The sequence below is a fragment of the Oncorhynchus gorbuscha genome, linkage group LG14 (assembly GCF_021184085.1).
Source record: "Oncorhynchus gorbuscha isolate QuinsamMale2020 ecotype Even-year linkage group LG14, OgorEven_v1.0, whole genome shotgun sequence".
Classification (NCBI taxonomy): Eukaryota; Metazoa; Chordata; class Actinopteri; order Salmoniformes; family Salmonidae; genus Oncorhynchus; species Oncorhynchus gorbuscha.
Window position 1 is genome coordinate 20556030 of NC_060186.1, and position 25040 is coordinate 20581069.

Below are 25040 nucleotides of genomic sequence, written 5' to 3' on the forward strand. Positions count from 1 at the left end.
TTGTGGAGAAAAAGTAATTCTGATTGGCTGGGCCTGACTCCCTAGTGGGTGGGTCTATGCCCTCCCATGCCCAACCATGGCTGCGCCCCTGCTCAGTCATGTGACATTCATAGATTATCGCCTAATGAATTGATTTCATTTGACTGATTTCCTTCTAAGAACTGTAACTCAGTAAAATTGTTAACTGTTGCATTTCGCTGATATATTCTTGTTCAATATATTTTTATTCACTAGTACATCATGCATCGCAAAGTAGTATTGACATGCTATTAGACCCAGATAGATTTCAGAATAGATTGAGTGAGGCAATGTTTAGAGCCCATTAGACACAAACCAGGGGTGATATGAGGAAGTTGACCCCTCCCCCTTGGCCGTGACACAGAGGGTCTTTGTGAGTAACTGAAAGAGACATGGCTCACCTCGATAGCATCAGACATCTGGACCTCTGTAACCCTTTGAATCCTGCTTCGAGACGCTGAGTCTGTGAGCCAATCGCCCTGTGTCTATCTCACCATCAGGTCGTATTGAATGTCATAAAGACGGCAATGACTGTACTCATATTATAACCAATGGAAATACTAATCCATGGTCCTGAGAGAGAGGCTTTAGAAAGAGTAGGGTGACAAGACTGACCTGGTATGCACAGGGTGTGTGTGTTTCAGATGGATTAATATGCCAGGAAGCACACACACACACACACACCCACACACGCACATATGCATACACACACACAAGCCCAGGAAAGAGTGAAATATTAATGTTCCTGTCAGCAAGGCTTTTCTCTGGTTCTGTTCTCTCTCTCTTTAGTCAATGAACAATGGTGCTTTTATCCTCTACTTTAAAACATATCTATCCAAATCGTAGATAAAATGAGTTTCATTAAGATGGAGTTAGTACCAGACTATACAGTATGCTTTGTATCATCACAACCCTTTTTTTTTCATTCAAAGTAATCTTATGTTATTTGAACGGACAATAATGAATCATGCAGTCATTGGAAGATTTGACCTGGCACCGATTTTCTGGCCACATTGTTTTTGCCACATGATTCTGGGGGCCTTCCTCCAGGTCTGCCATCTGTCACGTTCCCTTATCAAACGGAAAACCATCATCTGCCCACCTCAAATGTTCTTCTCCTTTCACAATGTTTGTCTGTAGAGGTGGACCTCTGGTCTTCCGTCCGGGTTGCTGTTGGTGCACAGTAGAGGATCAAATGTTGACCAGTAGATGCATTTTGCTACACCCACAATAACAACTGCTAAATATGTGTATGTGCCAAATAACATTTGATTTGATTGGCTGTTCAGAGAGCTGGACCTGACCCAGGACTTTATGTGCATCTGTGTGTGTTGTAGCGTCTGAGACGGAGCCTGCCTCCAGGCCTGCTGAGAAGGATCTCCTCTACATGGACCACCACCACCTCAGCTACAGGTCTTCCCACCATAGAACCAGGACCTGTACGCAGAGACCGCTCTGCCAGCATCAAACCCCTCCACGACAGTCCACCATGCAGGTAGCCTACACTATCCCCTACTACCATTTTCTCCCCATCACTCTCTCTCTCTCTCTCTCTCTCTCTTTCTCTCTCTCACACACACATTCCCCTCTTCTATCTCTCTCTCTCTCTCTCTCTCTCTCTCTCTCTCTCTCTCTCTCTCTCTCTCTCTCTCTCTCTCTCTCTCTCTCTCTCTCTCTCTCTCTCTCTCTCTCTCTCTCCCCCTCTCTCTCACCCCCCTCTCTCTCTCTCTCTCTCTCACATTCCCCTCTTCTATCCCTCTCTCTTCTTTCTCTCTCGCCCCTCTCTCTCTCTCCCATTCTCACTCTCTCACTCCTTTCCCTCTCTCTCTTTACATCCAGATATAAGACTTGCTTCCTGCTGCTCGAGAAGCTTCTCGTAGGGGTCACCCTAAGGCCAGCGGTCCTCATAAGGTCCTCCCCAGCTGCAAACCCTCCTCCTTTTATGGCCCGTCGTGAAATATTAGACCTGTAATGCACGTGCAACACTGATATATTTTCTTAGTGGTGAATGATGGATGGGTCATGTGGGAGTTTGAACTGGAGAACGTAGGGTGTTCTATGTGTATGTCTGTCTTTGAAGGAGACTGGTCTGTTTGTGGCTCCAGTCCTGTGGAGTGCTCCTCCAAGGCAGCTGGCCTACATCTGTACAGAGACTGCGTTTTAGCATCCAGCAGTCTGTTGCCCAATCCTAAACTGACCCTAGTCCTCTACTTCCCACCATATACTCTCTTACCCCTACCTCCTTCCACTTTGTAGATCCTAAAGATTTGGTGCATGTGTAAGAATATGTGTAAGAAATACGCAGAATAAACCACTTAACCTGAGATGATAACATTGTTTGAGACATACAGATGATAATGCACACCACTGTTGGGATTCATTCCATTTCCACTTTGTGTCAGGCTCAGAACTGGCTGTTCTCCCCGGGGACCAGTCTGTGGTTGTTCTGGCCAAAATAACGTGCCTCTTGGTGCTATTATTTATCATCTAAATTGTTCCTCTGTTTGAGATATTGGTTGAAGGTCAGAGATGAACAATTAATCCTGAAGTCAGATCGGTATCTGCAGACTTCAGTCTGGCTCTTTGGCGGCTTCCTGGAGACAAAACATTCTATAATAAATGTCCCAGGGAGATTTTTATCCTGTATGTCAGAGCAGGCTTAAAATACTGCTGGGGTCACCACCCAGTACACTCATAGAAAAGTTATTTGGTTGTCCCCATCGGAGAACACTTTTTGGTTCCAGGTAGAACCCTTTCTGGTTCCAGATTGGACCCTTTCGGGGCCCCACAGGCTGCTTCCTTTTACAGTGCAGACCGTCTGTGGTTGTGATATCCTGTGTGTTAAGAGTATTGTGACTTACTGAGGTGTTGATATCCCGTGTGTTTTCCAGCATGGGGAACAGTGAGTCGTGGAACAGCTCTGTAATGCTCACCATCTCGAAGAGTCGCTCCATGTCTGCCTCCTACTCTGCTTCAGCCACCTCCAACCACCTCTACAGCAGACGCATGACCAGACCAGGTGTGTGTTCGTGTGAGTGTGTGTAGACACTTTAAGTGACATTTGTGTCCCATCAGAACAGAACAGGTCATTTAGAATGATTAAAATTTTACGGGGCAATGTAGGATATGCAAGAGACGGGTTAACCCATTCTTTGTCCATTCAGTTTGTGTGTGTGCCTGTGTCGGTGCATATGTGCACTTGTGTGTGGGCAGTATGTGCAATTTCTATTTTGTCTTTGTTTAAATCGTGATCTGATTTGTTACATTTCATTGAAACAGTCTTCCCTCCTAATAACCCTGTTTTCTCTTCAGGTTACCCCTCTTCCAACATATCACCTCTGGCCTCTCCCTGCCACTCCCCTCCAGTTCAGGGGACCCCTGTCTCCAGCCCCACCACCAAGTCCTGCCCTGTGGACCTACCAGAGCCTGTGGACAGCCAGGGAGAGAGGCCTGTGGGCCCCCAGACCCCACACAGAGCCTTAACACACAGCATCAGTGCACCTAGCTCCACCACACCGCACTGGGGGCCACCATCTTTCTGCAGCAGGTAACAAACACAGACTTACAGATATACACAAAACAGATACTGTCCCTGTTGCTGTCAGAAAGAGGTACCACAAACAGAATATACACAGAAAAGCTTGATCGTCGCATTCTTGCCCGTTACTTCACTGACAATTGGCAGCGTTGTCTAGAAGACACTGAAGCAGAGACTGAGGAAGTCGTGCATGTAGCTCGGAGACGTTGTTTAACGGCATCATGCTGGTTCACTTTCCTGTTTGCGTGCATGTGTCTTACAATGGGAGATAGATGAGTAATAGATGAGATAGATGAGTAACCAGTCACGTCATGAGCCTGTACAGAGAGAAAGAGAGAGAAAGAGAAAGAGAGAGAGAGACAGACAGAGAGACAGACAGAGAGAGAGAGAGACAAAGAGAGAGACAAAGAGAGAGCGAGAGAGACTTAGAGCGAGAGAGAGACGAAGAGACTTCCTCTGAGGCACATGGACTCATGCCATAGAGAGAGCGAGAGAGAGAGAGAGAGAGAGAGAGAGAGAGCAGTGAGATAGTCAAAGAGAGAGAGAGAAATAGATAGAGACTTCCTCTGAGGCATATGGACTCACGCCAGTGAGTCACAGAGAAGGTCCCGCTGCAATGTTCTAAGACAAGAGGACATGGATAAGAAGTACAGGTTGTCTTAATAGCGGCGACAAGATGTTCAGTTATTAAGATGAGTGATCTAAGGAAGAGAAGTCCAACACAGAATAAATACATGAAGACAATAATGAAGGGCTGGATGTGGGAGGGTTATAAGTGTTGAAATGGCGGCCATAAAGGAAACTATAAAGTAAGTGATGGAGGCCAGGGCTGTGTTGTTGACATGGGAAGGGAGTACTGGGGTCTATTCACTTGGAACCAAACGGAAACAAATGGGGAGGGATATACTGTACCTGAACTTGTCCAATAGAAACTCTCGTTTCCATTGTGAAACGTTTTGTTACGGTTTGCACTAGTGGATATGATTGTCTGAGAGAACTTGATGACCTCAGTGCGGCTTTTGACGTTATCGATGTCTAACAGAAGACAGAGGGTGTTCTTTAATGAAAGCCTTTCCAACATAATCAAGGTAGAATCAGGAATTCCCCAGGGCAGCTGTCTAGGACCCTTACTTTTTCAATCTTTACTAATGTCATGCCACTGGTTTGATTAACAATCTATATATGCAGATGACTTAACACTATACACGTACGCTACTACAAGGAGTGAAATTACTGCAACACTTAACAAAGAGTTGCAGTCAGTTTCAGAATGGGTGGCAAGAAATAAATTAGTCTTAAATATTTAAAAAACTAAAAGCCTTGTGTTTGGGTTAAATCATTCACTAAACCCTAAACTTCAACTAAATCTTGTGACAAAGAATCTGAAATTTGAGCATATTGAGGTGACTAAACTGCTTGGAAGAACCCTGGATTGTAAACTGTAATGGTCAAAACATGTTGATGTAACAGTAGCTAAGAGGTCGAGAAGTCTGTCCATAATGAAGCGCTGCTCTGCCTTCTTAACACACTATCAAGAAGCAGGTCCTACAGGCCCTATTTTTGTCACACCCGGACTACTGTCCAGTCGTGTGGTCAGGTGCCACAAAGAAGGACTTAGGAAATTGCAATTGGCTCAGAACAGGGCAGCATGGCTGTCCCTTCAATGTACACAGAGTGCCTAGATTAAAAAGTGAGACAACGCCGATAGAGATGGCAGTTTCGCTTCTAGTCCTGTGCAGTATTTTGTTTTTTAATATATTATTTCATACATGATTTGCCCAGAAAACCTTAAGTGTTATTACATACCGCCAGGAAGAACTATTGGATATCAGAGAGATGTCAACTTAACAGCACAACCAGCACTACGACCAGAAATAAGACTTTCGCAAAGCGGATCCTTTGTCTGCACCTCCCAGGGCATTTTAACTGATTCCAGAGGCCGACCCAAAACAACTCAGTCAGAGGAGAGAGTGCCGGAGCGGTCTTCTAGTGAGGCTTCGGATGCGCGCACACACCGCACCGCTTCCGAGTATATTACTCACTAATGTCCGGTCCCTAGTTAATAAAGTCTCCAAAATGAGGGCAAGAGTTGCTTTCCATAGAGATATCCGGGATTGTAACATACTCTGTTTCACGGAAACATGGCTAGCTGGGGATATGCTGTTGGAGTCCGTACAGCCAATAGGATTTTCAGTGCATCATGCCGACAGGAATAAATATCTCTCCGGTAAGGTAGGGTGGGGGTGTATGTTTCATGATTAACGACTCATTGATGTATACGCTGACTCGGTGAGCGAGTTTATAAGGAAGTGTATAGGAGATGTTGTACCCACTGTGTGTCATGTTTTGTCTTATTTTGTCTTGTCATTTTGCTTTTCCCTCTGTTCGTTTTCCCCCTGCTGGTCTTTTTAGGTTCGTTCCCCTCTTTCTCTCTTCCTCCCTCTCTCTCTTCTCTCTATCGCTCCGTTCCTGCTCCCAGCTGTTCCTATTCCCCTAATCAATCATTTAGTCTTCCCACACCTGTTCCCTATCCTTCCCCCTGATTAGAGTCCCTATTTCTCCCCTTGTTTTCCGTTTCTGCCCTGTCGGATCCTTGTCTATTGTTCACCGTGCTGTGTCTGTGTATCGCCCTGTCGTGTCGTGTTTCCCTCAGATGCTGCGTGGTGAGCAGGTGTCTGAGTCTGCTACGTTCAAGTGCCTTCCCGAGGCAACCTGCAGTTCAAGATCGAGTCTCCAGTCTGTTCTCGTCATTACGAGTGGAAATTGTGCTTTATGATTGTATTTTTACTTTACTGGATTAAAGACTCTGTTTTCGCCAAGTCGCTTTTGGGTCCTCATTCACCTGCATAACAGAAGGATCCGACCAAGAATGGACCCAGCGACTATGGATTCTCTCTACTCTACTCTCGAGTTCCAGGGAGCGATGCTCGGCAGACACGAGCAGGAATTGTCTGCTGCTCGACATGCCATTGAGACCCTGGCCGCTCAGGTCTCCGACCTCTCAGGACAGTATCAGAGTCTTCGTCTCGTGTCACCAGCTACTTCCGGTTCTTCCGAGCCTCCGGAACCTAGGGTTAATAACCCACCATGTTATTCTGGGCAGCCCACTGAGTGCCGCTCCTTTCTCACCCAGTGTGATATAGTGTTCTCTCTCCAACCCAACACATACTCAAGAGAGAGAGCTCGGATTGCCTACGTCATATCACTCCTTACTGGTCGGGCTCGGCAGTGGGGCACAGCTATCTGGGAGGCAAGCGCTGAGTGTACTAACAATTATCTGAACTTTAAAGAGGAGATGATAAGGGTTTTGATCGCTCAGTTTTTGGGAAAGAAGCTTCCTGGTCCCTGTCTTCCCTATGTCAAGGTAATCGATCCATAACGGATTACTCTATAGAGTTTCGCACTCTTGCTGCCTCCAGTAACTGGAACGAGCAGGCGTTGCTCGCTCGTTTTCTGGAGGGACTCCACGCTAAGGTTAAGGATGAGATTCTCTCTCGGGAGGTTCCATCCAGCGTGGATTCTTTGATTGAACTCGCTATTCGCATTGAACGACGGGTAGATCTTCGTCACCGAGCTCATAGAAGAGAGCTCGCGTTAACTGTGTCTCCCCTCTCTCCGACACTACCGTCTTTCCCCACTGACTCAGGTGTTGAGCCCATGCAGCTGGGGGTATTCGCATCTCGACTAAGGAGAGAGGGAACGGAGAATCACCAACCGCCTCTGTCTCTATTGCGGTTCCGCTGGTCATTTTGTCATTTCATGTCCAGTTAAAGGCCAGAGCTCATCAGTAAGCGGAGGGCGACTGATAAGCGCTACTAGACGGTCCTCTCCGTCAAGTACATGTACTACCTTACCGGTCCATCTACGCTGGACCGGATCGGCAGCTTCCTGCAGTGCATTAATAGACTCTGGGGCAGAGGGCTGTTTTATGGACGAAGCCTGGGCGCGGGAACATGACATTCCTCTCAGACAGTTAGGGAGCCCACGGTCATGTTTGCCTTGGATGGTAGTCCTCTCCCCAGTATATTATATGAAACACTACCTTTAACCCTCACTGTATCTGGTAACCATAGTGAGACCATTTCTTTTTTGATTTTTTGTTCACCTTTTACACCTGTTGTTTTGGGTCATCCCTGGCTAGTGTGTCATAATCCTTCTTTTGATTGGTCTAGTAATTCTATCCTTTCCTGGAACGTTTTTGTCATGTGAGGTGTTTAATGTCTGCTATTTCTCCTGTTTGTTCTGTCCCCTCTTCTCAGGAGGAACCTGGTGATTTGACAGGAGTGCCGGAGGAATATCATGGTCTGCGCACGGTCTTCAGTCGGTCCAGAACCAACTCCCTTCCTCCTCACCGGTCGTATGATTGTTGTTCTGATCTCTTCAAGAAGCGTTTTGCATCCGCTCCTATCCTTGTTGCACCTGACGTCACTAAACAGTTTATTGTTGAGGTTGACGCGTCGGGGGTGGGCGTGGGAGCCATTCTGTCCCAGCGCTCCGATACTGACGATGGGGTCCACCCTTGTGCGTATTTTTCTCATCGCCTGTCACCGTCGGAACGTAACTATGATGTGGCTAACCGCGAACTGCTCGCCATCCGTTTAGCCCTAGGCAAATGGCGACAGTGGTTGGAGGGGGCGACCGTTCCTTTTGTCATTTGGACTGACCAAAAGAACCTTGAGTACATCCGTTATGCAACGACTGAATGCGCGTCATGCTCGTTGGGCGTTGTTTTTCGCTCGTTTCGAGTTCGTTATTTCTTATTGCCCGGGTACTAAGAACACCAAGCCTCATGCTTTATCCCGTCTCTTTAGTTCTTCTGTGGCTTCTACCGATCCCGAGGGGATCCTTCCTGTTGGGCGTGTTGTCGGGTTGACTGTCTGGGGAATTGAGAGACAGGTTAAGCAAGCACTCACGCACACTGCGTCGCCGCGCGCTTGTCCTAGTAACCTTCTTTTCGTTCCTGTTTCTACTCGTCTGGCTGTTCTTCAGTGGGCTCACTCTGCCAAGTTAGCTGGCCATCCCGGCGTTCGGGGTACGCTTGCTTCTATTCGCCAGCGGTTTTGGTGGCCTACTCAGGAGCGTGACACGCGCCGTTTCGTGGCTGCGTGTTCAGACTGCGCGCAGAAGAAGTCTGGTAATTTTTTTCTGCTTCTGCTCCTGGTCTTGCTGGGTCTCAGTCTGTTCCCTGCCATCGCATCTCTCCTGTTCTTGTTCCTGCCCTTGCTGTGTCTCAGTCTGTCCCTAGTTGTTACTCTCCTGGCCTGTTTGGTCCTGTTTGCTCTAAAGCTTTCAGTTCTCTACCCGTGTCTCATTTTTTTTTTTTTAGAGTAGTACCCTAGTTTCCCTTTTTATCGTTTTTGTTACGGTCCTGAGGAGAGGAGTTGGGTTCTTTCTCGGGACGTGCTGGACCGTTTGTGATCTATGATTTCCTCCGTTGCCGCCAGTGTTCCTCCTCGAGAGCGCCAGGAGGCGCTCGGTGAGTGGGGGGGTACTGTCATGTTTTGTCTTATTTTGTCTTGTCATTTTGCTTTTCCCTCTGTTCGTTTTCCCCCTGCTGGTCTTTTTAGGTTCGTTCCCCTCTTTCTCTCTTCCTCCCTCTCTCTCTTCTCTCTATCGCTCCGTTCCTGCTCCCAGCTGTTCCTATTCCCCTAATCAATCATTTAGTCTTCCCACACCTGTTCCCTATCCTTCCCCCTGATTAGAGTCCCTATTTCTCCCCTTGTTTTCCGTTTCTGCCCTGTCGGATCCTTGTCTATTGTTCACCGTGCTGTGTCTGTGTATCGCCCTGTCGTGTCGTGTTTCCCTCAGATGCTGCGTGGTGAGCAGGTGTCTGAGTCTGCTACGTTCAAGTGCCTTCCCGAGGCAACCTGCAGTTCAAGATCGAGTCTCCAGTCTGTTCTCGTCATTACGAGTGGAAATTGTGCTTTATGATTGTATTTTTACTTTACTGGATTAAAGACTCTGTTTTCGCCAAGTCGCTTTTGGGTCCTCATTCACCTGCATAACACTGTGACTATTAAAACCTTCCCTAACCAGAAACCGTGGATTGATGGCAGCATTTGTGCAAAACTGAAAGCACGTACCACCGCATTTAATCATGGCAAGGCGACTGGAAACATGACCAAATACAAACAGTGTAGTTATTCCTTCTGTAAGGCAATCAAAACAAGCAAAGCGTCAGTATAGAGACTAAGTGGAGTTGCAATTCAATGGCTCAAACATGTGGCAGCGTCTACAGACAATCACGGATTACAAAAAGAAAACCAGCCCCGTCACAGACATCGACTTCTTGCTTCCAGACAAATTGAACAACTTCTTTGTGCGCTTTGAGGACAATACAGTCCCACCGACGCGGCCCGCTAACAAAGACTGTGGGCTCCCCTTCTCCGTGGCCAACGTGAGTAAAACAGACCATGCGCAGACCAGCTGGCTGGTGTGTTTACGGACATATTCAATCTCTCCCTATCCCAGTCTGCTGTCCCCACATGCTTCAAGATGGCCACCATTGTTCCTGTCCCAAGAAAGCTAAGGTAACTGAACTAAATGACTATCTCCCCGTAGCACTGACTTATGTCATCATGAAGTGCTTTGAGAGACTAGTCAAAGATCGTGTCACCTCCACCCTACCTGTCACACTAGATCAACTGCAATTTGCTTACCGCCCCAATAGATCCTCAGACGATAAAATCGCCATCACACTGCACACTGCCCTATCCCATCTGGACGAGAGGAATACCTATGTAAGAATGCTGTTCATTGACTACAGCTCAGCATTCAACACCATAATACCCTCCAAATTCTTCATTAAGCTTGAGACCCTGGGTCTTGACCCCGCTCTGTGCAACTGGATCCTGGACTTCCTAACGGGCCGCCCCCAGGTGGTGAAGGTCGGAAACGACAACTCCACTCCATTGACTCTCAACACTGGGGCTCCACAAGGCGGCATTCTCAGCCCTCTCCTGTACTCCCTGTTCACCCACGACTGTGTGGCCATGCACGCCTCCAACTCAATCATCAAGATTGCAGACGACACTACAGTGGTAGACTTCATTACCAACAACAACGAGGCAGCCTACAGGGAGGTGAGGGCCCTCAGAGTGTGGTGTCAGGAGAATAACCTCTCACTCAATGTCAGCAAGACAAAAGAGATGATCGTGGACTTCGGGAAACAGCAGAGGGAGCGCGACATAACATCTGCTAACCATGTGTATGTGACCAATAAAATGTGATTTGATTTAAAAAATATTCATGTCAATCTCTCATGGCTTCAAGTAGAGGAGATGTTGACTTCATCATTACTTGTTTTTGTAAGAAGTATTGACATGTTGAATGAACCGAGCTGCCTGCCTGTTTAAACTACTGGCACACAGCTCAGACACCCATGCATACCCCACAAGACATGCCACCAGAGGTCTCTTCACAGTCCCTAAATCCACAACAGACTATGGGAGGCACACAGTACTACATAGAGCCATGACTACATGGAACTCAATTCCACATCAGGTAACTGATGCAAGCAGTAGAATCAGATATAAATATACACCTTATGGAACAGCGGGGACTGTGAAGAGACACAAACACAGGCACAGACACACACATACAGATGCACATGATAACAAGCGCACTCTACACACACATATAAACATGGATGTTGTATTGTAGATATGTGGTTGTAGAGTACTGGCCTGAGGGCACACACGTATTAATATGTTGTGAAAAGTGCTATGATATGTAATGTCATGTAACATTTGTTTTGGTAGATAACTGCCTTTCGTGTTGCTGGACCGCAGGAAGTAATGCGGATCTTTAATAAATACAAATACAAAATATCCACCCCTGGATCTGGCTGTGATGAGAGGAATAATGTCGTTGATCCTGGTTCAGCTAGAACAGCTGACCTCGGTTCCTCTCACGCTACTGATGCGGCTAACTCTTCACTTATCCTCTTGTTCACTTTTCTCCTCTCCCATGAGATATAAATGTCGAGCCTTTTGTCATATTGTAGTTATTTACATGTTTTGAATATCCTTTGTTTAGCTGTCCTCTGTCCCTCTCTCAGCTGTGGCAGACCGTACAGCAGGCTGAGCCATGGGGAGGGGTCTATGGACAAAGGGGACAGAATACCCCACCCTGGTAAGTAGTAAAAGGACACTTATCTACTTCTCCATATATGTCTAGTTTCTTAGTGTTACATTTATATCTGCCACGTTCCGAGCGTGTCAACCACCTGACTTAACCCCTGAACCCTGATCTGTCCTGTCCTATAAGATGACCCGGCAGTGGCATCGTCAGACTATGAGAGCACCTACGAGACCAACCACAGTGACAGCAGTGACTTTGCACAGAACGAGGACGACGGGGAGGGGGCCAAGAAGCCCTCGGACACCCAGGACGGGTGTAGGTCGTACCAGCCTGAGGGCATCGTCCTGCACCCCCTACTGCCACCTCCGGAGGTAGGTTCCACTATAGAAATGCATTGAGTGGAATGAAAATGGGTCTACAAATATGCTAAACATTTCATGGCTGCAATATCAATCTATCAACACATTATAAAATGATGCATTTGATTCGAAGAACAAATACCAAATAACATGCTATAACATGCTATTTCCCTATACACTACCTTACTTGTAACATACTATTTATTACCCATAGCCACTTGAAATTACCCTTGATCCTGACCCCTGACCTCTAGGACACACAGCCCATCCTGGCCCCAGAGCCTCTGGTAATGCCAGAGCTGGATCCTCTGATGACTCAACTCAACAACTGGAACTTCCCCATTTTCAACCTGGTGGAGAAAACACACGGCCGCTCAGGATGCATCCTCAGCCAGGTGAGAACAGGCCTCAGCCAGGTGAGGACAGGCCTCAGCCAGGTGAGAACAGGCCTTAGGCAGGTGAGAACAGGCCTCACAGCCAGGTGAGAACAGACCTCAGCCAGGTGAGAACAGGCCGTAGCCAGGTGAGAACAGGCCTCAGCCAGGTGAGAACAGGCCTCAGGCAGTTGAGAACAGGCCTCAGCCAGGTGAGAGAACAGGCCTCAGGCAGTTGAGAACAGGCCTCAGGCAGTTGAGAACAGGCCTCAGGCAGTTGAGAACAGGCCTCAGCCAGGTGAGAACAGGCCGTAGCCAGGTGAGAACAGGCCTCAGGCAGTTGAGAACAGGCCTCAGGCAGTTGAGAACAGGCCTCAGCCAGGTGAGGACAGGCCTCAGGCAGTTGAGAACAGGCCTCAGCCAGGTGAGAACAGGCCTCACAGCCAGGTGAGAACAGGCCTCAGCCAGGTGAGAACAGGCCTCAGGCAGGTGAGAACAGGCCTCACAGCCAGGTGAGAACAGACCTCAGCCAGGTGAGAACAGGCCGTAGCCAGGTGAGAACAGACCTCAGCCAGGTGAGAACAGGCCGTAGCCAGGTGAGAACAGGCCTCAGCCAGGTGAGAACAGGCCTCAGGCAGTTGAGAACAGGCCTCAGCCAGGCGAGAACAGGCCTCACAGCCAGGTGAGAACAGGCCTCAGCCAGGTGAGAACAGGCCTCATAGCCAGGTGAGAACAGGCCTCATAGCCAGGTGAGAACAGGCCTCAGCCAGGTGAGAACAGGCCTCAGCCAGGTGAGAACAGGCCTCACAGGCAGGTGAGAACAGGCCTCACAGGCAGGTGAGAACAGGCCTCAGCCAGGTGAGAACAGGCCTCACAGCCAGGTGTGAACAGGCCTCAGCCAGGTGAGAACAGGCCTCACAGCCAGGTGAGAACAGGCCTCACAGCCAGGTGAGAACAGGCCTCAGCCAGGTGAGAACAGGCCTCAGCCAGGTGAGAACAGGCCTCAGCCAGGTGAGAACAGGCCTCAGCCAGGTGAGACTTAGCTAGGTAAGAACCAGTGAGTACAGGTGAGAACAGGCCTCACAGCCAGGTGAGAACAGGCCTCAGCCAGGTGAGAACAGGCCTCAGCCAGGTGAGAACAGGCCTTAGCCAGGTGAGAACAGGCCTCAGCCAGGTGAGAACAGGCCTCAGCCAGGTGAGAACAGGCCTGAGCCAGGTGAGAACAGGCCTCAGCCAGGTGAGATCAGGCCTCAGCCAGGTGAGTCTTAGCTAGGTAAGAACCAGTGAGTACAGGTGAGAACAGCACATCTTCAACCTGGAGGAGAAGACACACTGACAGTCTGGCTGCATCCTCAGCCAGGTAAGGATAGATAAAGCCTTAGGTGAGACTTAGCCAGGTGAGGATAGTCTTCAACCCGGAGAAGATTAGGTTGCATCCTCAGCCAGGTAAGGATAGATAAAGCCTTAGGTGAGAACAGGTGAGACTTAGCCAGGTGAGGATAGTCTTCAACCCGGAGAAGATTAGGTTGCATCCTCAGCCAGGTAAGGTTAGCTACTGTAGAGCCGAGTGAGAACATTCCAGACCTATTCAGGTAAGGATAGTTATACAGGTAAGAATGCTGCGGTGAAAACAGTCCATTGTGAACCAAGTGAGAATGCCGCAGACTTCAAATCAAACTTAATTTAAAATGCATTTTAAATCGCAACACAATTGAGAAAATACATTACGACAATGCAATGAAAAATAGTTAAAGCAAACAGGAAGCAGTAAAAAGTATGAATAAAAATAATATAAGACAAAGTTCATGTTAAAACAGTTACTGGTTAAAGGCCAAGCTAGAAAGGTGGGGTTTTAAACGTGATGTGAAAGCCTCAATGGTGTCTGTCCCTCTTACCTGACAGGAACAGCTATTCCATAACTGAGGGGCTTTGGTAGATAGAGAAATCCGCTCCCCCGATGTGTGCATGGTGTGATGCTTGTGAATAAAGCACTGTGAGATATGGGTGGGATTACACTGCCATCTATTGGTTGAAACAGGAGATACAATTTATTGAAATTGCGGTCTACCGTAAACCAAGACAGCAGTAGGGTCTTGGTTTACACTCAGAAAATGACCAGAAAGAGTAGAACCAGCTCACCTGCTTTTACACTTTGATTTGATTATTAGATGTTACATTTGTCTTTTGAAACAAATAGTTTCACCATGTTAAAATGAGAATTCAATTCAAGTAACAGGGCTGACCTTAAAAATGTTTTCTTCTTAAAATAATCGCATGAAATAAATAACAAGCTTTGGAGATGACTTTATCGAAGCAACACAATAACTATGGCTTTACGATGATACTGAAATCTTGCTCGAAGTCACATATGATGCACAGAGGCATAGCCACAGGAAGTAGGGTGCTGGGGGTGTGCACTATGTCTTTACTAGTCCTGTATTAGTGGACCTATATAGCCGTCTGTAGCGTGGGAAAAATAACTTTCTCCACCCACCACTTCCTTGTCGACCCCAAATGATCACGCGGCTATACACAGAGGGACATTTCAAAGTGCTGAAGTTTGCAGAAAATCTTCAATCATATAAAACAATCAGATTTATTGAATTTCCCATTTGGTCTATATTAAAGAGCACTTGGTTTAATATAACAGGCATTTAATTCAATATTGGTGCACAGTTTCTACTTAAAATGGCTCCTGAGTGGCACAGCGGTCTAAGGCACAGCATCTCAGTGCAAGAGGCATCACTGCAGTCCCTGGTTTGATCCCAGGATGCATCACATCCGGCCGTGATTGGCCCAGTGTATCCCCGGTAGTTTTTCTTAACTGACTTCCATAGTTAATCAAAGGTAAAAAATATCAAAAAGGGACCCATTTTGTGGAAAGACCCAAGCAGCAGCATCACAGCTTTAGGTGTGAAGAGGCTAACTAGGTGGATGGGATAAGGCTGCTCTATGTGTGTTCCAGGTTTCCTACCGCCTGTTCGAGGACACGGGACTGTTTGAGACGTTCAAGATCCCTGTCAGGGAGTTCATGAACTATTTCCATGCTCTGGAGAACGGATACAGGGACATCCCATGTGAGCAAACATTACAATCAATCCTCTTTGTGAATATGCCTTGTAATACACACAGATCCGTCACTCGAGAATATCAGAAACATTTGAATGAAACTATCGTTAATCCAAAGTCTGCGCAGCGGTGGTGGTAGCACTGCCTATTCTATCCACAAGAGGGAGGTGTTGGCTTTCTCAATGCAATCACAGCACTAGTTCTGTTCCCTCTACCTGTCTCATTATCATCCGGTGGACTAAGTTAGTATTACAGTTGGCATCTCCTCTCCCTCCCCATGCAGACCACAACAGGATCCATGCCACTGACGTGCTCCACGCCGTGTGGTACCTCACCACCCAGGCCGTGCCAGGCCTGCCCAACCTCCTCACAGACCACAGCTCAGACTCTGGTGAGGACACACACACATGCATATGCAAATACACGCATACACACACGCACGGACACAAACACACACACGCACACGCACACGCACACGCACACACACACACACACACACACACACACACACACACACACACACACACACACACACACACACACACACACGCACACACACACACACACACACACACACACACACACGCTTCCTCCTTTCCTCTGCTCTCCATTCCTTTGTGTTCTGACTGAGGCTAATACTGTGTCCTATGTCTATAAGCCTACTGTTGTATACCTGTTGCTGATGGCAGCCAGGCAAACCCAGTCCTTCTAAAGCTCATTTAGCTACTGTATATTCAACCATACACACCAACCACATCAGTAGCTTATGTCAAATGGCATAATATTGTAGAACATCAGCCTTACAGTTTGCAGACTGGAGGCTGTGGAAGTTCCCTGAACCGTGTTGACCGTCAGTTCATAGTCATCGCCAGTTATTTTACCTCTCGTTCTCTATGTGGAGCTTCATAGCTTCCAGAGAAGCCTATCTCCTCCAGTCATGGGAACACAACAGACACCAATGTCAACACGCTGATCGTGACCTGTTTGTTCTTTACACAACCTGTCTGACTGGGCTGGCCTACTCTGATGCCTGGGTCTGATGTCTGTCTAGGGCAGGGTGGCTGGCGGTCTGTCCGTCATGTTGTTTTCTGATGCTCATGTCATCCCATACACACATTAGCACACAGACACACACGCACGCCCTTTGACCCAAGTGTTTTGTACTAAAGTTTCCGATTTGTTACGACAATGCCCAGCACCCCTCACCTCATTTACCTGTGTATCTATCTCCCTGACCCTTTTATCCCTGTGTGTGTGTCCCCAGACTCGGACAGTGGGCTCCTCAACCCCAGCCATCCCAGCCATATAGGCCATACAGGGTTCCTGGTCTCTAAGATGTCTGCGGTGATGGAGGAGGGTTATGGATGTCTGTCTGGCCTCATCCCATCCCTGGAGCTCATGGCTCTGTATGTGGCTGCAGCCATGCATGACTACGACCACCCTGGACGGACCAACGCCTTCCTCGTGGCGACTAGCGCTCCTCAGGTAGGAAGGGGGAGGGGGAAGGAGGGAGGAAGAAGAGGGAGAGGATGGATGGACTGATGGATGGTTGGATGAATGAATCTAACGAAAGGAACTGGAAAGGTGAAAGGTGCAAGCAAAGTCCACCAATGATACTTTCATATCTTGTGTTCTTCTCAGATCACTGAAGAGAATAAATGGAGGAAGACAAAGGGACCACTGAGATGCACCAATGATAACTAATGAGTGACGCGTTGCTCTCTGTCTCCCCCTGTAGGCCGTGCTATATAACGATCGCTCGGTGTTAGAGAACCACCACGCTGCGTCGGCCTGGAACCTGTTCATGTCCCGGCCAGAGTACAACTTCCTGGGCAACCTGGAGCATGTGGAGTTCAAACGCTTCCGCTTCCTGGTCATCGAGGCCATCCTCGCCACCGACCTCAAGAAACACTTTGACTTCCTGGCAGAGTTCAACGCCAAGGTAAACAGAACTGATGGTCATGAGCTTCTAATCCATACATTTCTCTTTGATGTACAGCGCATCTACAGCTGAATGGACTGAAGCTCTGTGTCATTGTCTCTGATGGTTGACAACTTACAGTATGTCAGTAACAAGCCTGTAGGAGAAGATCTGAGGTTCTTTTACTCAGAACTTGTCCTACATTTACATTACATTTAAGTCATTTAGCAGACGCTCTTATCCAGAGCGACTTACAAATTGGTGCATTCACCTTATGACATCCAGTGGGACAGTCACTTAACAATAGTGCATCTAAAACTTAGGGGGGGGGTGGGGTGAGAGGGATTACTTAACCTATCCTAGGTATTCCTTAAAGAGGTGGGGTTTCAGGTGTCTCCGGAAGGTGGTGATTGACTCCGCTGTCCTGGCGTCGTGAGGGAGTTTGTTCCACCATTGGGGGGGCCAGGGCAGCGAACAGTTTTGACTGGGCTGAGCGGGAGCTGTACTTCCTCAGTGGTAGGGAGGCGAGCAGGCCAGAGGTGGATGAACGCAGTGCCCTTGTTTGGGTGTAGGGCCTGATCAGAGCCTGGAGGTACTGAGGTGCCGTTCCCCTCACAGCTCCGTAGGCAAGCACCATGGTCTTGTAGCGGATGCGAGCTTCAACTGGAAGCCAGTGGAGAGAACGGAGGAGCGGGGTGACGTGAGAGAACTTGGGAAGGTTGAACACCAGACGGGCTGCGGCGTTCTGGATGAGTTGAAGGGGTTTAATGGCACAGGCAGGGAGCCCAGCCAACAGCGAGTTGCAGTAATCCAGACGGGAGATGACAAGTGCCTGGATTAGGACCTGCGCCGCTTCCTGTGTGAGGCAGGGTCGTACTCTGCGGATGTTGTAGAGCATGAACCTACAGGAACGGGCCACCGCCTTGATGTTAGTTGAGAACGACAGGGTGTTGTCCAGGATCACGCCAAGGTTCTTGGCGCTCTGGGAGGAGGACACAATGGAGTTGTCAACCGTGATGGCGAGATCATGGAACGGGCAGTCCTTCCCCGGGAGGAAGAGCAGCTCCGTCTTGCCGAGGTTCAGCTTGAGGTGGTGATCCGTCATCCACACTGATATGTCTGCCAGACATGCAGAGATGCGATTCGCCACCTGGTCATCAGAAGGGGGAAAGGAGAAGATTAATTGTGTGTCGTCTGCATAGCAATGATAAGAGAGACCATGTGAGGTTATGACAGAGCCAAGTGACTTGGTGTATAGCGAGAATAGGAGAGGGTCCTCTTATGCTCTCCTCGCTTCTCTCTGATAGGTTGAAAGGAGGTAGGGATAGAGGATGTGAGGACGCGAGGAAAGACATTTGAGATTCATTTAACCCTCGCTTCTCTCCAGGTGGGTGATGATGGCTGCTCGGGCATCGACTGGTCCAATGAGAACGACCGGTTGCTGGTGTGTCAGATGTGCATCAAACTGGCGGACATCAACGGCCCACTGAAACACAAGGACCTGCATCTACAGTGGACCGAGGGCATCGTCAATGAGTTCTATGAACAGGTGAGATCCAAATCGATCACTAGCCCCTACACCCTCTACACCCTCGCCACTTATTTAGATTTGAAACACAAGGACACGCATCTACAGTGGACCGAGGGCATCGTCAAATAATTCTACAAACAGGCACATCTATTGGGTCTAGGTTTTGCCAGAAGATACTGACCCTAACCGTTACGCTTGTTTACACTGAGCTGCACTGGGGTCAGAATGTTAGGACACCGGATATCCTTCAGAAAACATACCTCATTGCAGGAATGGAATATGACACTATTCTCCAAATTTGACCTCTATCCACACTGCTCCGTCGAGAAGACTGAAATACTGCCAGTTTTCCTAGAAAACTGCCCTTTTCATCCTCATGCTGGCTATCAGTAACCACTGCTAGGGTGACCTGAAATGAATGAAATAAACGTCGTTGAGCCTCAGTGAGGAAATTAGGTGAATGATGCATCTTGCCATAGAGATCCGACGGTGACAGAATGACAATGATTGGTTCAAGGGGGGAGCTGCATCATTTGTGGGGGGCGACATGTATGCAGTTGCCTTGTTGTTGTCGTCTTGTGCACCCATGCCCCCACCCCCATGAAACTGCCTGATCACGAAATGGCCATTACACTACCTTCTGCATAAATAGCTATGATAGACTTGAGAGGATGAAGAGGTGCAATGGCATTTCTCGATCAGATGACATTGACGTGTGTTCCACTTGGTACTAAAATAAAAGGCAGGCCACTTCATGAGTCCGTCACGGTACTGGTCAATGTGAAGTGGTACAGGTGCCTGGAAACAGCCCACTCTCCAGTAACAATGCTGCTCATTGGTCAGAGACTAACGGGTGCCTGGCAACCACACCGCTGATCAGGAAGAAAGACTCTTAAGTGGTCAGAGAACGAACGATCAGCGTGTAGGCAGATATATTACAGATAGGAATCCCGTTGAGCAATGAAAAGAGGAACGTATAATGCCCCACCCAGCAGACTGTCAACCAATCTCGTTCATGTTGTCATGCTGTGTCACGTGGTTGCTAAGCTAATCGTCATGCAATCCCTTCTTAAATGTCAGGGTATGAGTCGAGAAACATGCCTATTTTTCTCAAAAGTATGTAATGTCACGATTCCAAAGCTACCTGTATATGATATTGCAGAGACAAAGTTAATTATCTCACATCTCTGAAATATTTGTAATGTTGTACTTATTGTTCACGTAACTCATGCTTATGTTGGGCTTTTGAACTAGCGCCCAATTGACTCCCATTCGCTCCTTGAAGTAGTGCTCTTCTTGTCCCAGAAATCCCCAGAATGCACCGCATGGGCAACGTTAACAATGGCCGTTAATACGATTCCCATCATCAGAATAGGTAGAACCAATGGATACTCCCATTCAAATCAAAGTTCTCTGATGTGAAGTGTGGAATCGTGGCCGTTCTGGGTCTACCACTTCTAGAATATTCCATGCCAGTGTTTCCAAAAACCTATCCTCGGGTGCCCCAAAGTCAGACCATTTATTTGATGTATTTCAGAACCGACACTTCAAACTAATGAGGTGCTTGATGATTAGTTGACCATATAGTATGTGGATTGGTTGGGGGAACTGAATGAGAGGAACACCATTCTATTCATTGACCATTGATAGACTGAGAAATAATATGACATGTAGAACTACTTTTGTTCCTCTGTTTCTTTCTCAGTAATGTCGATGTGACACCCATCAACACACATGCATTGAAGAAGCCGTCCTTGTATGCAGGCAATGTACTGCATAATGTACCATCTATTCAAAATGGGACCCTGGCATTGATGGAGAGACGATTAGATTGCCACTTGGAATGGAGAGTGTTGATGTATTGACACAATGTGCCACTCTACAGTGGTAGGAGCACCAAGTGTGTAGGTTATAATCGGTGCCACTGTGATCGACAGCGCAGTCATCTTGTTTTTGTCTGTCTGTCTCTTCAAAGCCTGATCTCACTCAATGATGAAACCCAAACCGTCGCTCAAATGTCAAATCTTGCTTGCGTCCTTGGAGGGAGAGGGAGGAAGAGAGAGAGATAAAGGGGAGGGAGGGAGAGATAGAAAGACAAGGAAGGAAAAGAGGGAGTGGGAAAGACAGGGAGGAGAGAGGGAGAGAAAGACAGGGAGGAGAAAGAGGGGGAAAGGGGGAGAGAGAGAGAGAGAGAGAGAGAGAGAGAGAGAGAGAGAGAGAGAGAGAGAGAGAGAGAGAGAGAGAGAGAGAGAGAGAGAGAGAGAGAGAGAGAGAGAGAGAGAGAGAGAGAGAGAGAGAGAGAGAGGAAAGAGGAAAATAGAGGGAGGAGAGAGAGAGAGAGAGAGAGAGAGAGAGAGAGAGAGAGAGAGAGAGAGAGAGAGAGGAAAATAGAGGGAGGAGAGAGAGAGAGGGGGAGAGAGAGAGAGAGAGAGAGAGAGAGAGAGAGAGAGAGAGAGAGAGAGAGAGAGAGAGAGAGAGAGAGAGAGAGAGAGAGAGAGAGAGAGAGAGAGAGAGAGAGAGAGAGAGAAAAATAGAGGGAGGAGAGAGAGAGAGAGAGAGAGAGAGAGAGAGAGGAAAATAGAGGGAGGAGAGAGAGAGAGAGAGAGAGAGAGAGAGAGAGAGAGAAGAGAGAGAGAGAGAGAGAGAGAGAGAGAGAGAGAGAGAGAGAGAGAGAGAGAGAGAGAGAGAGAGAGAGAAAATAGAGGGAGGAGAGAGAGAGAGAGAGAGAGAGAGAGAGAGAGAGAGAGAGAGAGAGAGAGAGAGAGAGAGAGAGAGAGAGAGAGAGAGAGAGAGAGAGAGAGAGAGAGAGAGAAAAATAGAGGGAGGAGAGAGGAGAGAGAGAGAGAGAGAGAGAGAGAGAGAGAGAGAGAGAGAGAGAGAGAGAGAGAGAGAGAGAGAGAGAGAGAGAGAGAGAGAGAGAGAGAGAGAGAGAGGGAGGGGAAAGAGAGGAAGTGTTGTTGTGCTGCAGTTTCGCTGACCTACTTGTGTCATCAGTGACAGTCCTCATTCACACAGACAAAGATACAGCTGCAACACATCAGATCACAGAGTGAACTGTGCTATGCCTTAAGACATGCACACGAAGAACAAACATACCAGGGTCAGTAGTAGTATACCCACAATTCTAACGCTGACCATTGACGCAGTAAAAACATCTTAAAGATCTGACCCAGTATCAGTGGTTAAGTTGTAACTTTACCATCTTTTAATGGTTCAATACGCCCCTCTACTCTAGAGTGGCACCTCTCTTTCTCTCCCTCTTCACTTCAGACACTCATTTCAGTCCACTGCACTGACTGGCAAAAGCTCTGCTGGTTACTATGGCAACACGAGCCCTTGCCTGCTGCGGTCCACTTTGAGTGTATAAGCCCCTGACGTCAACAGACACATATATATGTATCCTGCTATAAATCACTTTACTATACATGCATATACATGATCTTGTCAGTCAGCCAATACTGGACCTATAGATGTAGGCTTCCCCGAGCTAGATAGACGTGTGCCTTTTGCTGTTTATGTTCTTGACCCAGTTTGAAGCTTTGATTATTCAGTAGCTAATCCCACAGGCTCTGCGCGCTGGCGGTTGCTGTTGGTTTACCACTTAGAGACTGAGACTGGCTGGTGAACAAAATGAGAGAGATACCAATGTTGATGTGTTTCCTACCATCAGTTGGAATGCGGTTGAATGTGTTTTTACATCATTTCTGATGGTCATTTTTCTCTCTCTGTGTATTAGTACCTTAGCTGTGACTCCCTCAGTGCATTTGATTCCAATTTCCCTCATATCATTGGGGCGGCAGGGTAAAGTGGTTAGAGCATTGGACTAGTAACTGGAAGGTTGCAAGTTCAAACCCCCGAGCTGACAAGGTACAAATCTGTCATTCTGCTCCTGAACAGGCAGTTAACCCACTGTTCCTAGGCCGTCATTGAAAATAAGAATTTGTTCTTAACTGACTTGCCTAGTTAAATAAAGGTAAAATAAAAAATTGGCTGATTGATTGATTGACTTTCCTCAGATAGTGTCAAATGGTAATTCATATTATATTTGCATTAGTCATTCAGCAGAAGTGCCTACCCAAAGCGACTTAGTTAGTGCACTGCATATATTTTAAGATAGCTAGGTGAGACAACCATACAGTTGAAGTCGGGAATGTACATACCCCTTAGCCAAATACATTTAAACTCAGTTTTTCACAATTCCGGACATTTCATCCTAGTAAAAATCCCCCGTCTTAGGTCAGTTAGGATCACCACTTTCTTTTAAGAATGTGAAATTTTAGAATAATAGTAGAGAGAATGATTTATTTCAGCTTTTATGTCTTTCATCACATTCTCAGTGGGTCAGAAGTTTACATACACTCAATTAGTATTTGGTAGCATTGTCTTTAAATTGTTTAACTTGGGTCAAAAGTTTCGGATAGCATTCCACAACCTTCCCACAATAAGTTGAGGGAATTTTGTCCCATTCCCCCTGACAGAGCTGGTGTAACTGAGTCAGGTTTGTAGGCCTCCTTGCTCGCACACGCTTTTTCAGTTCAGCCCACAAATGTTCTACAGGATTGAAGTCAGGATTTTGTGATGGCCACTCCAATACCTTTGACTTTGTTGTCCTTAAGCCATTTGCCACAACTTTGGAAGTATGCTTGGGGTCATTGTCCATTTGGAAGACCCATTTGCGACCAAGTTTTAACTTCCTGACTGATGTCTTGAGATGTTGCTTCAATATATATAAATAATTTTCCATCCTCATGATGCCATCTATTTTGTGAAGTGCACCAGTCCCTCCTGCAGAAAAGCACCCCCACAACATGATGCTGCCACCCCCGTGATTCACGGTTGGGATGGTGTTCTTCGGCTTGGTCATTATGGCCAAACAGTTCTAATTTTCTTTCATCAGACCAGAGGACATTTCTCCAAGTACGATCTTTGTCCCCATGTGCAGTTGCAAACCGTAGTCTGGCTTTTTTATGGCGGTTTTGGAGCAGTGGCTTCTTCCTTGCTGAGCGGCCTTTCAGGTTAGGTTGATATAAGACTTGTTTTACTGTGGATATAGATACTTTTGTACCTGTTTCCTCCAGCATCTTCACAAGGTCCTTTGCTGTTGTTCTTGGATTGATTTGCACTTTTCGCACCAAAGTACATTCATCTCTATGAGACAGAACGCGTCTCCTTCCTGAGCGGTATGACGGCTCTGAGTTTGAAGGCAGGCCTTGAAATACATCCACAGGTACACCTCCAATTGACTCAAATGATGTCAATTAGCCTATCAGAAGCTTATAAAGCCATTACATCATTTTCTGGAATTTTCCAAGCTGTTTAAAGTCACAGTCAACTTAGCGTATGTAAACTTCTGACCCACTGGAATTGTGATACAGTGAAATAATCTGTCTGTAAACAATTGTCGGAAAAATGACTTGTTTCACGCACAAAGTAGATGTCCTAACCGACTTGCCTAAACCATAGTTTGTTAACAAGAAATTTGTGGAGTGGTTGAAAAACGAGTTTTAATGACTCCAACCTAAGTATATGTAAACTTCCCGACTTCAACTGTATATCACAGTCATCGCAAGGACATTTCTTCTCAGTAAAGTAGCTATCAGCAAAGTCAGTGCTAGTATGAAAAGACAAGGACATGTGTTTAATAAAGGCAAGTTTTTGGGGGATGCTGTGGGATTAATCAAATTACTTTGTGAAGAGGTGGGTTTTTAGATGCTTATATCTAACATTGTTTACCCATACTGCACCACTCCTCAGGGCGATGAGGAGTCGAGTCTGGGCCTTCCCATCAGCCCCTTCATGGACCGCTCTGCGCCACAGCTCGCCAAACTGCAGGAGTCCTTCATCACGCACATCGTGGGTCCGCTCTGTTCCTCCTACGACTCCGCCGCCCTCATGCCGGGGAACTGGGTTGACCCCGCCGACGCACGGAGGAAGGAGGTCGAGGAGGAAGAGGAGGTGGGGGAACGAGAAACAGAGGAGGAAGAGGAGGATACAGCAGAGGAGGATGAGTCGACTAGCTCTGAGAGTTCCCGTAAGAACATGTAGACGTTCATGTTGAACTTATTTGAGTTGAAAGAAGTCCGTTAACAGAAACCTATTGAAATCAAAGCTCAGCTTGAAATGGCCCAGGTATTGAGTTGTTGACATA

At 47.3% G+C, this 25040-nt stretch overlaps 1 protein-coding gene across 2 annotated transcripts in view; it reads left to right on the plus strand.

The window, feature by feature from the left end:
- pde3a (phosphodiesterase 3A, cGMP-inhibited) overlaps positions 1 to 25040 on the plus strand; it is a 96348-nt gene that overhangs the window by 68180 nt on the left and 3128 nt on the right. For both annotated transcript variants that reach the window (XM_046297445.1, XM_046297446.1), the window contains 12 exons: positions 1356 to 1513; positions 2910 to 3037; positions 3331 to 3565; positions 11616 to 11689; positions 11825 to 12009; positions 12252 to 12392; positions 15337 to 15448; positions 15724 to 15831; positions 16705 to 16925; positions 17179 to 17382; positions 18749 to 18910; positions 24647 to 24923. In XM_046297445.1, the coding sequence (XP_046153401.1) occupies positions 1356 to 1513; positions 2910 to 3037; positions 3331 to 3565; positions 11616 to 11689; positions 11825 to 12009; positions 12252 to 12392; positions 15337 to 15448; positions 15724 to 15831; positions 16705 to 16925; positions 17179 to 17382; positions 18749 to 18910; positions 24647 to 24923 (2005 nt within the window). The remainder of the gene's footprint in view (positions 1 to 1355; positions 1514 to 2909; positions 3038 to 3330; positions 3566 to 11615; positions 11690 to 11824; positions 12010 to 12251; positions 12393 to 15336; positions 15449 to 15723; positions 15832 to 16704; positions 16926 to 17178; positions 17383 to 18748; positions 18911 to 24646; positions 24924 to 25040) is intronic.